This window comes from Nuphar pumila, chromosome 2, assembly GCF_984573655.1.
Source record: "Nuphar pumila chromosome 2, dmNupPumi1.hap1.1, whole genome shotgun sequence".
NCBI classification, from domain to species: Eukaryota; Viridiplantae; Streptophyta; class Magnoliopsida; order Nymphaeales; family Nymphaeaceae; genus Nuphar; species Nuphar pumila.
In genome coordinates, this window is record NC_143250.1 from 139,438,415 (window position 1) to 139,451,550 (window position 13,136).

General features: G+C 35.6%; 1 protein-coding gene across 1 annotated transcript in view; it reads left to right on the plus strand.

Annotated features, from left to right (window-relative positions):
* Positions 1-13,136, plus strand: part of LOC149847323 (tRNA nucleotidyltransferase cca2-like) — a 126,488-nt gene that overhangs the window by 9,290 nt on the left and 104,062 nt on the right. Inside the window, exons 3-4 of the mRNA XM_089993982.1 lie at positions 1,051-1,168; positions 8,284-8,336. Coding sequence (XP_089850108.1) covers positions 1,051-1,168; positions 8,284-8,336 — 171 coding nt within the window. The remainder of the gene's footprint in view (positions 1-1,050; positions 1,169-8,283; positions 8,337-13,136) is intronic.

Genomic DNA, 13,136 nt, shown 5'->3' on the forward strand with positions numbered 1-13,136 from the left:
GAAAATGAAGTTGGCATGTTTGTTTCACCTGCATACGAAAATTAGGGGAAAATTGGGGGTTTCATACGTAAACCACCATTTTCATGTGTAAAATGGGTGAAACAAACGAAGCCTTAGTAAATTGTGAAGCCCTTAGTTCTTTTTGAATAGGTACTACTTTATGAAGGGTTTATGAAATATATTTTTTTATGCCTTTCATTGAAAGCTTGTTTGTCATGAGAGCATGGGTCAAGGATGATTCAAGTAAAAAGGTGCCATCTTCAATTTCTGGTAAGAGCTGTTACCTGCTCAACTTTTAATGGTGGTGACTCCCTTGTTCTAATGCAGTTTAAATAAATAAATAACTAAATAACACACACACACACATGTATATTTCTGGTTCCTCACCTCTTTGCCGGTTGTCATCCATTTCACATTATAGGCACCTGATCAACAAGCCCTGTCATTCGCTGACTGTGAGGTTCTCCTTTATTTTCAGCAGAAAATCAAAGGTGGGAGAGGGATGCCATTCTTATGCTTTTTAAAACTTGGGTTTTTTTATTTATTTCTTGTTGGTCACATAGAAAGTACACTTACAGTAGTTTTAACTTTTTTTGAGAGATGAGTAGATCGATTGAGACCATGTTATGAAATGACAAGGATAGTTTTCTTCCCGTAACTAATGGGTCATTCTTGTGTACGATTAACATTCTATCAGTAGCTCCAGTTTCTTTTATATTTATTCTTATGTTTTATCTATTGAATTGATCACCAATTCAATTTTCTTATTATGTATACTACAACTATTACTATCAATATTGAAGTTCGCCATATTATTGTCATATTATAATATAATAATTATTACGTAGTATAGTACATAGCTTTCTACAATATTAATAATGTTATATGATTTTTCTTAGTTCCATGTTATTCTACTACTTTGTATATTCTAAGTGAAAGGAAAATGATTTTTTAATCCTTGCAAATTCTCATGTCTTATGGTTGTTTTGGTTATAGGAATGTTTATCATGTTGTTGATATACATATGCAGCTGATATATTTATACTGCAGCAATCCTGACCAATCAAAGCACTTGGAAACTGCAAGAATGCATATATTTGATGTGTGGATTGACTTTGTTAACTTGAGATCAGAAACCTATGCTGAGGATAGTCGCATTCCAGACATGGTATGCATCTCTTTTTTTCCCCCACACGCTGCATTATGTGTTGAAATTTACTCATAATTTGATATAAGAATGTGTGAACATTAATGTGTATATGCACCTGCTATAAACATTATAGGCAACTTTATAGATGGGTGGGTAGTGGAAATTATATATGCAGTTTGAGGTTTAACATTACATGTTTGTGAAAAAGAATTTGCACCAAGGTTGTAAAATGCATAATGTAACTAGTGTAAAAGGATGTAAGCAATTTGAGGTTTATTGATGCAGCACATCGGGATCATTCCGACACATGCGAGGAGCTTGAGGACGATCCACCATTGAAGACCCGCTACTAAAAGACATACCATGGCATACCCAAGCCCCAAATGACCCATTCGGTCCAAAACGGGTTATAAGGGTATTTTCATCATTTCACAATTTTGCATTTCTGAGAATTTTGTTTCTAATATCTTAAAAATTCATTTAGTTAATTTAGTTCCAAATGTGAGAATTTTTTGAACTCAAAAAATAATTTTTTGTATTTTTTTAGGAGTCAGATTCTACGGGTCCGGATAGTTCTAGTACCCGTTAAGATCCATTTTGGGTACTAGAGGGTGTAGGGATAACTTGGGTAGTTTTTATTTTTTTCAGTAATGGATATGGACCTTGATCTATTTAATTTTTTAGTATAGAGGATCCAATCCACCTCACAAGTGGATCCTCATCATTGGGCCAAATGAGGGTGGCCTCTTGGTGTAACGACCCCAACTCATACCCCTTGAAAAATGCGGATTTGCTTTTTAAAACCCTTGCGAAAATCTTTCCAGAAACTCGGGGTTTTTACAGTTCCACTCCCAATTGACTAAAACAACCAACCACAATAGAGCTTACAATTATCATCCATACCAAACTAAACCTTTATTGAATAATAAGCGATAAGTCTCGAGACAATTGCGTAAATAAAAAATTCAGAGCGCAGTAACAACTAAATGAAACAAAAAAGAAATAAAAGAAGAGTCACGTTGTCCATCTATGAACTGTCTAGCAAATGCGTGACACCCGTAACTCCTCTAGAAGCCAGTCACTTCATTGATCACCTGCGACTGCGAAAAATCATAGAAGTAGGGTGTCAGAATCGAAATTCTAAGCACATATACTTCTAATAAAACAAGTGAGCTAAAGAACACAAATAAGATTTTATGTAATAATTCAAATGAATGCACTTATGACAATTACATAATTCAATTAAGCATTTATGCAGCAATGCACATTTATTAAGCATGAAAGAACATATAAGCAATAACAAGTATTATTTAAGCAATATAACCATATGATATGTATTAGGGAACAATAATATGCATTCACCAATATTTAACAATTAAGGGAACATGTATAATGTGCATGATCTAATGCATAGCATGAATATGTATGATTTATGTGCAATGCATGAATACTTTATTATCTCTTCTTAAGGTTTCTCATTCTATATGCATGCCCTATTAAATGCACACAATTTAAGTTTTCTATTTTTAATTACTGTTGCCCGCGGATATGCCAAATGAGTAAAATTTTCTAAGGTTAAGTACGGTTCCTAGGGTAACTTAGCACACAAGTTGTATTTTATTACTAGGTTTCAAACTTAGCCCTCGACCGAATCACATTCGGAACATTAGACCTTCACATCTAATGTTGGGACACTAAGGACCTCCACATCCAATAATGCCACTTTCTTGGTATACCAAAACAACAACTATGTCGAACACACCACTCCCAGGTAAAGTGACGGACTTTCTCCAAAACCGTGACTAGGATATAGAACCTCAATATCGGGTTTAGGGGTAATAAGTAAAACATACAAAGTTTTTTTTTTATCCTCGTGGTCCCCCACAACCAAACCTCTAAGATGCCCATTCTTTCGATGGGAGATCTCAGATCATATATTACACTGTTCATTATCTTTTTTTTTAAAAGCCAGTTGTTAAGTTCTGCAACTTAGCATGCAAAAGCAAGCGAAATCTCGCATCTACCCCTACGAGAGTCATCACGGAACTCCTGCTCATGGAAACATATAAAACAATGCAATACAATGCAATAAAATTAATGACTTTTGTGATGCATTTAAAAGTGAATAAGGAGCAAACCACAACTCGAGGCCCACCGGGCCCACGATGATTCATTGCGATCATCGCTGCACCCTAAGCAAAAACCATATCAACATGCCATAATTTACATGCTTTCTAAATGCACAGTCTAGAATCATGTTCACATTCAATTCATGTAATAGTAACAAGTGCACGTTTTCATGTAATGCACATATTAAATTCAATGGCATGCTTTCATTTATTATGTATAATATATCAAATACATATTTTCATTTAATGCATTTACTAATGTTGAAATGCATGTTTTGATTAAATTCTGTACTTAATTAGTAAAAAAGCATCTATATATATTTTTTGTATATGTGCCTGTTCCACCTTAGCATAACCATAACATACCTCAAAGCACACTCACTGATAATAAGCTGTCTCACTGAAATGAACATTAGTGCACACACAGCACAATGCAATAGAAAATTTTGTAACAGAATACTTAATCACCTGTAGACATATATATGTATTATTTTTTTTATATGATCCGGTACCCAGCCGACTGCCAGTTGGTTGGGGCTCGGCTCCGGCCCAGCCGACCCAGTCGGCTAGGGCCGGCTGCCCCTACTACTTACCTGTGACCCGGCCGACCCATTTAGTTGGGTCTGTCACACCGCCACACCCGACCCAGTCATCCCGGTCGGTAATCCCAGCCCAGCCGACCCAGTCGGCTGGGGCTGAATGCCCACGGCTCAGCCGACGTGACGTCGGCTGGGCCCAACAGTCTAACAGACTGTTTTATATTTTTTTTGAAATGTTTGCCCAGCCGAACCCTCTCGGCTGGGCCCCTGTGTGCACAACAGGCCTGTCCGGCCATGCCAGACCAGCTGAACTGGTTCAGCTGAACCTTGCAGGCCTGTTAAGGCACTGCCAGGTCAGGCCAGACCTGGCCAGCCGGGCCCAACTCGGCTGGCACAGTGGCTCGACTGCAAGACCCCTCCCTGAACATTTATATATATTATAAAGAAAATTTGATGGCTAAACATGCGTGTACCTATAACATACAGATTTCAGGAGAAAATAGATGCACAATGCACATACAGATTTTTTTTTCTCAATCCAGTTATGCATGCATATTCGCAAAATGAGGTATGTATATCCACATCCAGGAATACGAATACTTTAATATCTGCACAGATTCATAAACTAATACGCATGCTTATGCATATTCATATGACGATTTTTCAGGAAACAATAATCCACCATGGGATATACATCTATCTCATGAACAACATCTAATATGCATTATTTATTGGCATGCTTATGTAGACTATTGTAAAACCATACGGCTTACACAAATTTTCCTATTCTTAGCAATTACATATGTATCCAATTATCAGATGTATATTATGCAATAACGTAGGAATCAAATTCACTATAAAACAAGAGTTAAAAAGCCCACTTTAACATAAAATAAAATTCTATTTTTGTATGGAAAACCCATACACAAAATTATTTTTTTTTATGAAAAGAACCGAAAACACCCATATAAAGGAGGATCTACGGATCCTCATCCATGTATACTTGAGTGAACCCATAAATTCACTCTTTAACCATAGATTTATGCCAACTATTACATGAAATTGAACCGGCATTCGATTTTTCACCTATATTCAAAAGAAAGGACCCGTACCTTTGATAAAAATCGAAAAATAGTGAAGAATGATGGTTGAACAAGGGCTGTTGGAGAAGAGGAACCCTCTTCCTCTTCTTCTTCCTCTCTCTCTCCTCTTTTCCCTCTTTCTCTTTTTCTTTTTTAAGTAATGGGTGGGAGAGGGGGTGCCCCCCCCAGCTCTCTCTAAGAGTTCCCCAAAAGTGGAACTCTCTCTCTTTCTTTTGTTTCATATTTTTTTTTAAAACTCTACCAAATGTTGATTTTTTCACATTTGGTAGTTTTTTCTTACTTTATAAAACTTTTAAAACTCTCTTTAAGTAAGTATAAGGGCTCTTTTAAGGAGTCCCACTCAGCCCTAAAATAAAAATCCGAAATTAATATTAATTAATTAATTAAAAATTATCTAAAGGTACCAAAAAATAACCAAATTAACCCAGAAGGCTCCCTAACCTTATTTAACCCCAAAATAAAGCTTTATATTCAATTTAAAGTTGAAAAAACGTGAAGCTTGGATTTGGATCCGGATCCAAGATCCAAACCCATACTCAAAACAAAAATTGGAGCAAGACCTAGATTAAATCCAGATTTAAGTAGGACCTAAATAGAACCCAAATTCATAAAAATTCGGATCCTAGGCCTTGGATCCAATCCGATCCAACTCAGGATCTATTTCGACAAACTGCTCAATTTTCAGAAAAATGCGATTTCCAGGCCAACTGGGACTCGAATTTAGGAAAGTAAAATATCGTCGCACTTAGAATTCCGAGACGCATCCAACGCTATATTACACGAATACCAAATTTTGAGTTTCGCTAGAATTTCGTTTGAATTTAAAGGTGGCAAATAAAATTCTTTCTCACACTTCGACTGGCTCGCCTCGACCTTGTCGATGAGACCTGGGTTAAGCCCAGACTCAAAGGCATTAGTCTAAAAATCGAGCCTCAAACGATTTTTCTCCCAGACTTAGCCAAATTTTCGTCAAAATTCTAAAATGACTAAGTACTAAAATACGCGATATTACACTTGGAGTGTCCAATCCAAGAGAAGCCACCTCACTAGCTTCTCAATAGCCAAAAGAGAGGCGGTCTCTTAAATGAGCCACTCTCAACAGCCTTAGAAGCCTCCCATTTGCCAAAAAGGGAGGGAAATGGGATAAAAGAGTTTGACTTGTCTTTCGTTGGCTTTCAAGAAACGTGGCCTCTCATGAGAGCCAATGAGAGCAAGGGAGGGTCTCCTTCTTCCTTTAAAAGCCTTTCCAAAAAAGGTGAATGGGTCTTTTATCTACATTTTTGAAAATTCTGTGAAGTGAGAAATGAGAAGCTCTTGAGGGTAAGCTGAACCATGAGTAAACCTTGAGAGTGAGATTTGAATTTGTGGGAGTGAGTTTGAGATTTGAGAGACAAGGATGTGTGGACATGTTCATCCCTATGAGCGTTCCTTCGAATCCCAGCCCAAGAACCTGTTGCTGCTGTACAAGCTGGTGGTTGAATCCCAGCTGAGCGTGGAGGTTAAGCCTGAACCGTGATGCGTGAAGGACACTACTTTCTTCACGTCTGCTTTTTTTTTTGTGTTGATGCCAACCCAGGTGACATTTCCCTGGTAGTTGCTGTATGCAAGCTTGTTGCTGAACCATGGATCTGAACTTCTCACTGCCAACATGGTTCCTTCATAATGAATGATAACTTGTTTGTCATTTTAATTTTCTGTGCATGAACAAATACCAAACTGTTTCTATTTTGTTCCTGCCGTGTTTGAATCCTGATTCTAATTTCCGTATTGATAAATATATCTGTTTGAATCTCTGTTCTGCGTTTGTTTGAAATCATATCAGTTTTCGTTAGTTTGATAACCTGTTCAGCGTTAAACTGAATTTCTGTTCTGCGCTATCTTCAAAACAAATACCTATCTGATTTATTTTAACGCTAAGTAAGCTCCGTGTTTAATCGGATTTCTTGAGTTAGCTGTCCTCTTATTGAATGGTCTGTTATGCGTGAATCCGGATAGGCCTGTGTGACGTCAAACCTGATCTGAATTTCGTATGCTTGAGTGCTATAAAACCTGATTGTGCATTGGATTGATTATATGTCAAACTTGACTTGCATTTTCCCTGTTTAGGCGCTACACAATTGGCTAAATCTTTTCACTTCTGAAATTCTGTTAAGTTTGGTCGGTGTTTATGCGTAAGTTTTAGATTTATTAATTTCTGATTCGATATTCAAGTGCTGCATGTTAGATCCGAATCGGTGACGCCTTTGCGTGTGCTTGTTCAAAATTTCAATTTACAGAAGCGCTCGAGTTTCAGAACTGCAAACTGCGTTTTCTCTCTCTCTCTGTCTCTCTATATATATATGTTGTCTACCTTATTGCGCTGAGTGCGAAATACATATATATGTACCTTTATATATATTTATTTCTTATATTCAAATCTGATTGTGTGCTTTCAAAGATACATCTCCACACACACACACACACACACACACACACATATATATATATATATACTTTACTGTTTTAGGACTGATTATAGTTAGTTTTCAGAAATTACAAAATCTGATTTTTTGGCTTGCGTACCTAAATCTGAAACTGATTCAAAGTCACATCTAGTTTTGAGACCTAGTCACTTCCGCATCGTACACTAGTAGTGTGTTCGCGAACTGACCCCCGTAGTCGGTTGCACCATTTACCCTTACATATTTATGAATAAGAATTTGCATGAATGTTGTAGAATGCATAATGTAACTAGTAGCATGAATGCCAATTCTAGTATTGTGTCATAAAAAAATGTAAATTGCTGTAATGCCAAATTTACAAAGTAATACAAGCAATAAGAATAAAGAGTAACTAAAAATTTGCAAAATGAGCAAAGCTAAATAAATGCTGAAAGTTGCATTCTATGCTAAAATGTGTAATCAATTTTCAAGAACCCATAGACTGTATTGAAGAAAGCACAAATGACAAGTAGCCTAGAGTGCTAACATGTTTAAAATGTGAAGGGGAAGTGTATCTCAAAGATTCACATATTGTTTGTTTATCATTAGGGTTTTTGCTATAAATAATTTTAATGAATTAAAATTTTAGCCTTTCATCTCTTGTGTATGAAATTGGATTTGATTAGTGGTTATATACGAATATAAATTGAGATGCTAGAAATGTCTGTATTATTGAGGTTTTGTTTAGCAATCACTAGAAAGGTCATATTTAATGCTTACTGGATTTGAAACTTTTAAAGATCATAAAAGTTAAGGCTTTAATATGGTATTTGTTCCATTGTCAATGTTTCTTAAAGCCTTAAAAGCTAGTTGAATTGTTTTTACTTCTGGGCAGGGTGTTTATTTGGTTCTGTTTTATATTCTGTTGATACAACTTTGCAGAAGTTTGGTACTGCTGAGGAAGATGCCTATAGGAGAGATCTAACTATTAACAGGTAATTAGCACTAGAAAAAATGTTTGTCTTGTGGTTGCTCTTACATGACGTTTATCCATTTTATTTAATTTAGTTTATCTTAATATATGTGTAGAATCTTTGTCTTCATGCATGCTTCTGAAGACACATTGCATTATTTTTAACTTGTTTGCAAGGTTAGTTTCGGGGAATCCTTTGGCATCTAAGGTTAGGAAATATTCATTTCTCTAAGATGTAGATACAATGTCCAAAAAGTTGTTCGGATAAATGGTTTGATCCAGCATCAGCTGTACCAAGTACCTATGCAGTGTCAACCCTCGTTTTATTCCTACTAGCACGGTACTAGGAGTTCTAAAATTATTTAATTAAAATGTTGGGCCTCATCCTTATTCCTTACTTTTATTCATTTGGTTTCTCATATGTTGCATAAAGTAATTGAAGCATTATAATAGCATGTTAGTGTTAAATATATATTTATATCTGTATTTGAGTATATATTATATTTTTTTGTATTGTAATAGGTAATGCTTTTTAGGGGCATTTTGGTCTTTTTATTCAATGTAAAAGGTTCTGTCCTCTAGGGACAGTTTTATAATTTTTATTTTATTTTTATTATTTTGTCCTTTTGAAATAGGCTAGGGGCTCTATGGTCATTTAGACCATAGAGTCATTGGGAGCTCCCAATGGTCATATTTCTAGCTGTTGGGAGCTCCCAATGACTCTATTGTGACTTGGGAGCTCCCAAGGATCCTTGTGTTGTATATAAAGGGACCTCTTGTCCCTACTCATGTTATGCTTGTCTTGAGCATTCTATAAAATATTTTTATTATTTTATTTGTGCTCTCTCCCTCTTTGTGAGTGGTTTGTGTGTGCCCTTATGGTGGACTGTATTTTTGCCCATTGCACACTTTGCTTTCTCGTAGCCCATTAATGGCATTACTTTTGTGCACTTTGATTTCATTACATTGTATCAGAGCCTCTTAGTGTTCACACTCTTGGGCTCTATTGATCGTGCTTCTCAAGTATTCGAAGTGCTTCTGGAGGTTGTGTTGGTGAAGATCATGCTCTTCCCCATCCCTTCACGTTTCTTCTATTTTCTCTATTTTTTTGTCATGGCCGAGAAAGATGCAAATATTGATCTCTCCTTCAAATTAAATGACTCCAATTATTTAATGTGGGCGGCCGCCATGGAAAATCACCTCAAAGGGGAAAAACTTTTGGGTTATGTTTGTGGCATTGTACTCGAGCCACAACTAAAAACTTACAACGAAGAGAGGAGATCAAGAGAAGGCTCTCAATGAAGAAGAAAAGAAACATGCTATCCAAGAATACCAAACGAAGGTAGATGATTGGGAAAGTGAGCATGCCAAAGTATTGACATGGTTCATGAGCAATGTTGAGCCCAAAATTTGTGCCAACATTGCTAAATTTAGAAAAGCCAATGAAGCTTGGATTTTCATGAAGGGTATGTACACTCAAAGAGATCTCCCTAGTATATATTTTTTGCAAGAAAAGGTAAGATCTACCAAACAAGGGGATATGAATGTGCATGCCTACTTTAACACACTATCTCTTGTGGGATGAACTTGATCTCCTTGAGCCACAATGGAAAGGCGAGGCTATTGAATTAAGACAACTTCATATTGAGAAAGAACATTTCTTTTAATTCCTTCATGGTCTTCGCCCAAAATTCGAACAAGTTCGATCATCCTTACTTCATAGGACATCCCACAATGAAGCTCTTGCTGAACCATGTTAAGGGGAGACTCACTTGTTCATGAACAAGGAGGTTGATAAAGTCCATGCCGTTTAAAGGCCGAGAAATAACTTGAAGATATACGCCTCCTCATTTTGGGAGATATAACAATGGAGGGACAAGTAGAATTGTGTGCCACTTTTGTAATGAGCCGGAACATATCAAACCCGATTGTCCCAAGCTTAAAAGAAAGGTGGCTTCCGTTGGAGAAAAGCCAATTAAAGCAAGTGAAGAGCCAAAGAGAGATGAAGATAGTAAAAAATCCATTGCTTTATTACAAAAAGCTCTCCAACAATTCATAAATAACAACTCGTCTAGTCCATCCACATTCGGTGCCCTGGTCTCATTACCTCCTGGTATGTCTTCTTGGATTCTTGACTTGGGTGCTTCTTTTCACATGACTCCTAATGCCTCTCTTCTATTCGAATAAAGCACCAACCCGTTTAAATATTTTGTTTTTATCGCCGATGGTACATCCTTAGATGTCAAGGGCATAGGTAACTTAAATAAAGTTTTAAACAAGTCAAATTAATTTTATGTTCCCAAAATTAGAATTATTCCAAAATTAAACTTAAACCTATTTTCAGTTTCTCAAAATTTTGATCTGGTTGTAGTCTTTTTTTTTACCTATGATTGCTCTGTGTAGGATCTTCAATCTGAGAAGCTGGTTAGGCAAGGCCATAGGAGAGGAGACCTCCTATATGGATTTTTTGTTTTTACCATCCAAATCTTTTTATAATCACTTTCAATCTAAGGATGTTATCACTTGTCACAAAAGACTTGGTCACCCAAGTGCCTCAAAATTGTATATTTTTTCTTTCTTGGAAAAATTTTATAACGAAAAAGAATTTACTTGCAATGATTGTATTATTGGAAACATGCATTCTTCTCCTTTTTCTAATAATAACTTTGTCTCTAAAAAAACCTTTTGAGTTGATACACTTGGATGTATGGGGACCGACGCCGGTCATGTCAAAGGGGGGATATTCATTTTTGTTGATGATTATACTAGATATTAATTGGGTATACTTTCTTAGGTTCAAATTGAATGTTTTCTCTATTTTTAATGATTTTCATATACAACAACAATCAATTTCAAACTAGGATATCTATCTTTTACTCTGATTTGGGTGGTGTATATATGTCAAATGAATTTCAACATTATTTTAAACAAAATAGAATTATTCACCAAAGGTCTTGCCCAAAAACTCCTCAACAAAATAGTCTTGCAGAGAGGAAGCAAAGGCATATTATTGAAATAACTAGAACTTTACTCATTTTGAAAAATATTCCCAAAAGTTTTTGGGTTGAAGCTACGCCTAATGTCATATATCTTATTAATAGAGTGCCTTTCTCTCACAAATATTTTTCCTTTTGAAAAATTGTTAAAAATATCTCCGAGCTTCAAAAGATTGAGAGTTTTTTGTTACAAATGTTTTTTCTTTCTTTCAAGGAATTCATAATTTTTCACCAAAAGCCTTTGAATGTGCTTTCATTGGGTATGATGAAAACAAAAAAGGATATAAATGTTATGATTTTAAAAATAATAATCTATATGTTTCAAGAAATATGACTTTCTTGGAAGATCAAAATGGGATTTGAACAAAGTGAGCATAAGGAAGTGGATTACTCTTTTCTTTTTGATTTATTGCCTAGAAGTAATATCAAAGTATCAATTGATTGTGATAATATTGAATGTATTGATGAGATGATTTCTCTTGATATTGATAGGGATGAATCCCGTTCATGATAGGGATAACTCCCTTAATGAGAACTCTAATGAGGTTTGGGTTTACCCACGGCATGAGTGTGAAAAACATCAAAATGCTTTTGAAAATTATTCACAAGGTCAACCATTGGGAGAACCTATAATATAACCATTACTTAGAAAATTTCAAAGGATCTCTAGGCCTCCTAATAAGTACATGTTGTACGAAACCTTTTTCCCAAGGTATAGGGCTTGCCTGATGACTATTCATTCCTACCACAAACCTTCTAACTTTAATGAAGCTAAACAACATTCTCACTGGATAGATGCCATAAAATTAAAGTTAGAAGCTTTACATAAAGCTAAAAAGTGGGAAGTTGTAAATTTACCTATAGGAAAAAATGTCATTGGTTGTAGATGAGTCTTTAAAGTCAAAAGACTCCAAACCAAAAGTAATGGCTCTTTGAAAATGTATAAGGCTAGATTAGTTGTTAAGGGGTATTCATAGGAGTATGGTATTGACTATGAAGAGACTTTGACTCCCGTTGTTAGGATGATTAGTGTTATGACATTAATTGTCGTAGTATCCATCAAACAATGGCCTATCTATCAGTTAGATGTCAAGAATGCATTTCTTAATGGTGACCTTTGTGAAGAAGTCTATATGGATTCTCTGCCTGAGTTTAACATTGAAAAGGGTAAAATTCTCAAACATAAGAATGCTTTTTATACTCCTAAACAAGCTCCAAAGGCTTGGTATGACCGATTTAGTAGAGTTATTACTTGTTAAGGAAATGCCTTATTATCTACTTGGGTAATACCCCTTATAATATTAGTCTTGTGTACATATTTCATTTACGAGTATTTTTGTAACATAAGCTATAGGCCTTAGTCAACTCATTTTGTCTTTTTTGTGTAACGACCTCAACTGTCCCTAAAAAAATAGTGGATTTTTTTTAAAACATTCACGAAAAACTTTCCAAGGACCTTGGTACATCATAGATTTAATATAACCATACCACAAACCATTTTATGCATTGAATCAATTAGAAGTAATAAATTGAACTTCATAAAATTAATTAAGTTGAAAAGTCCAAAAATACAAAATCGACTCTCTCAAAAATCCTGTGCTCAAGTCAGAACCCAAGCACCAAGTCGCAAGCCTCAAGTCCTTCAGCCAGCCAGTCCTACACGTCACAGAGCATCTGTTTCCTGTAAATTGGTTTTAGAAAACGGGTAAGAACCGAAGTTCTCGTACGAATTCCTTTAAAAATTGAACAGTAAAGGAAATAACATAAATTAACTCATGCATAAATTTAAGAGGAAATCACAAGCAATAACTTACCACAATGAACTG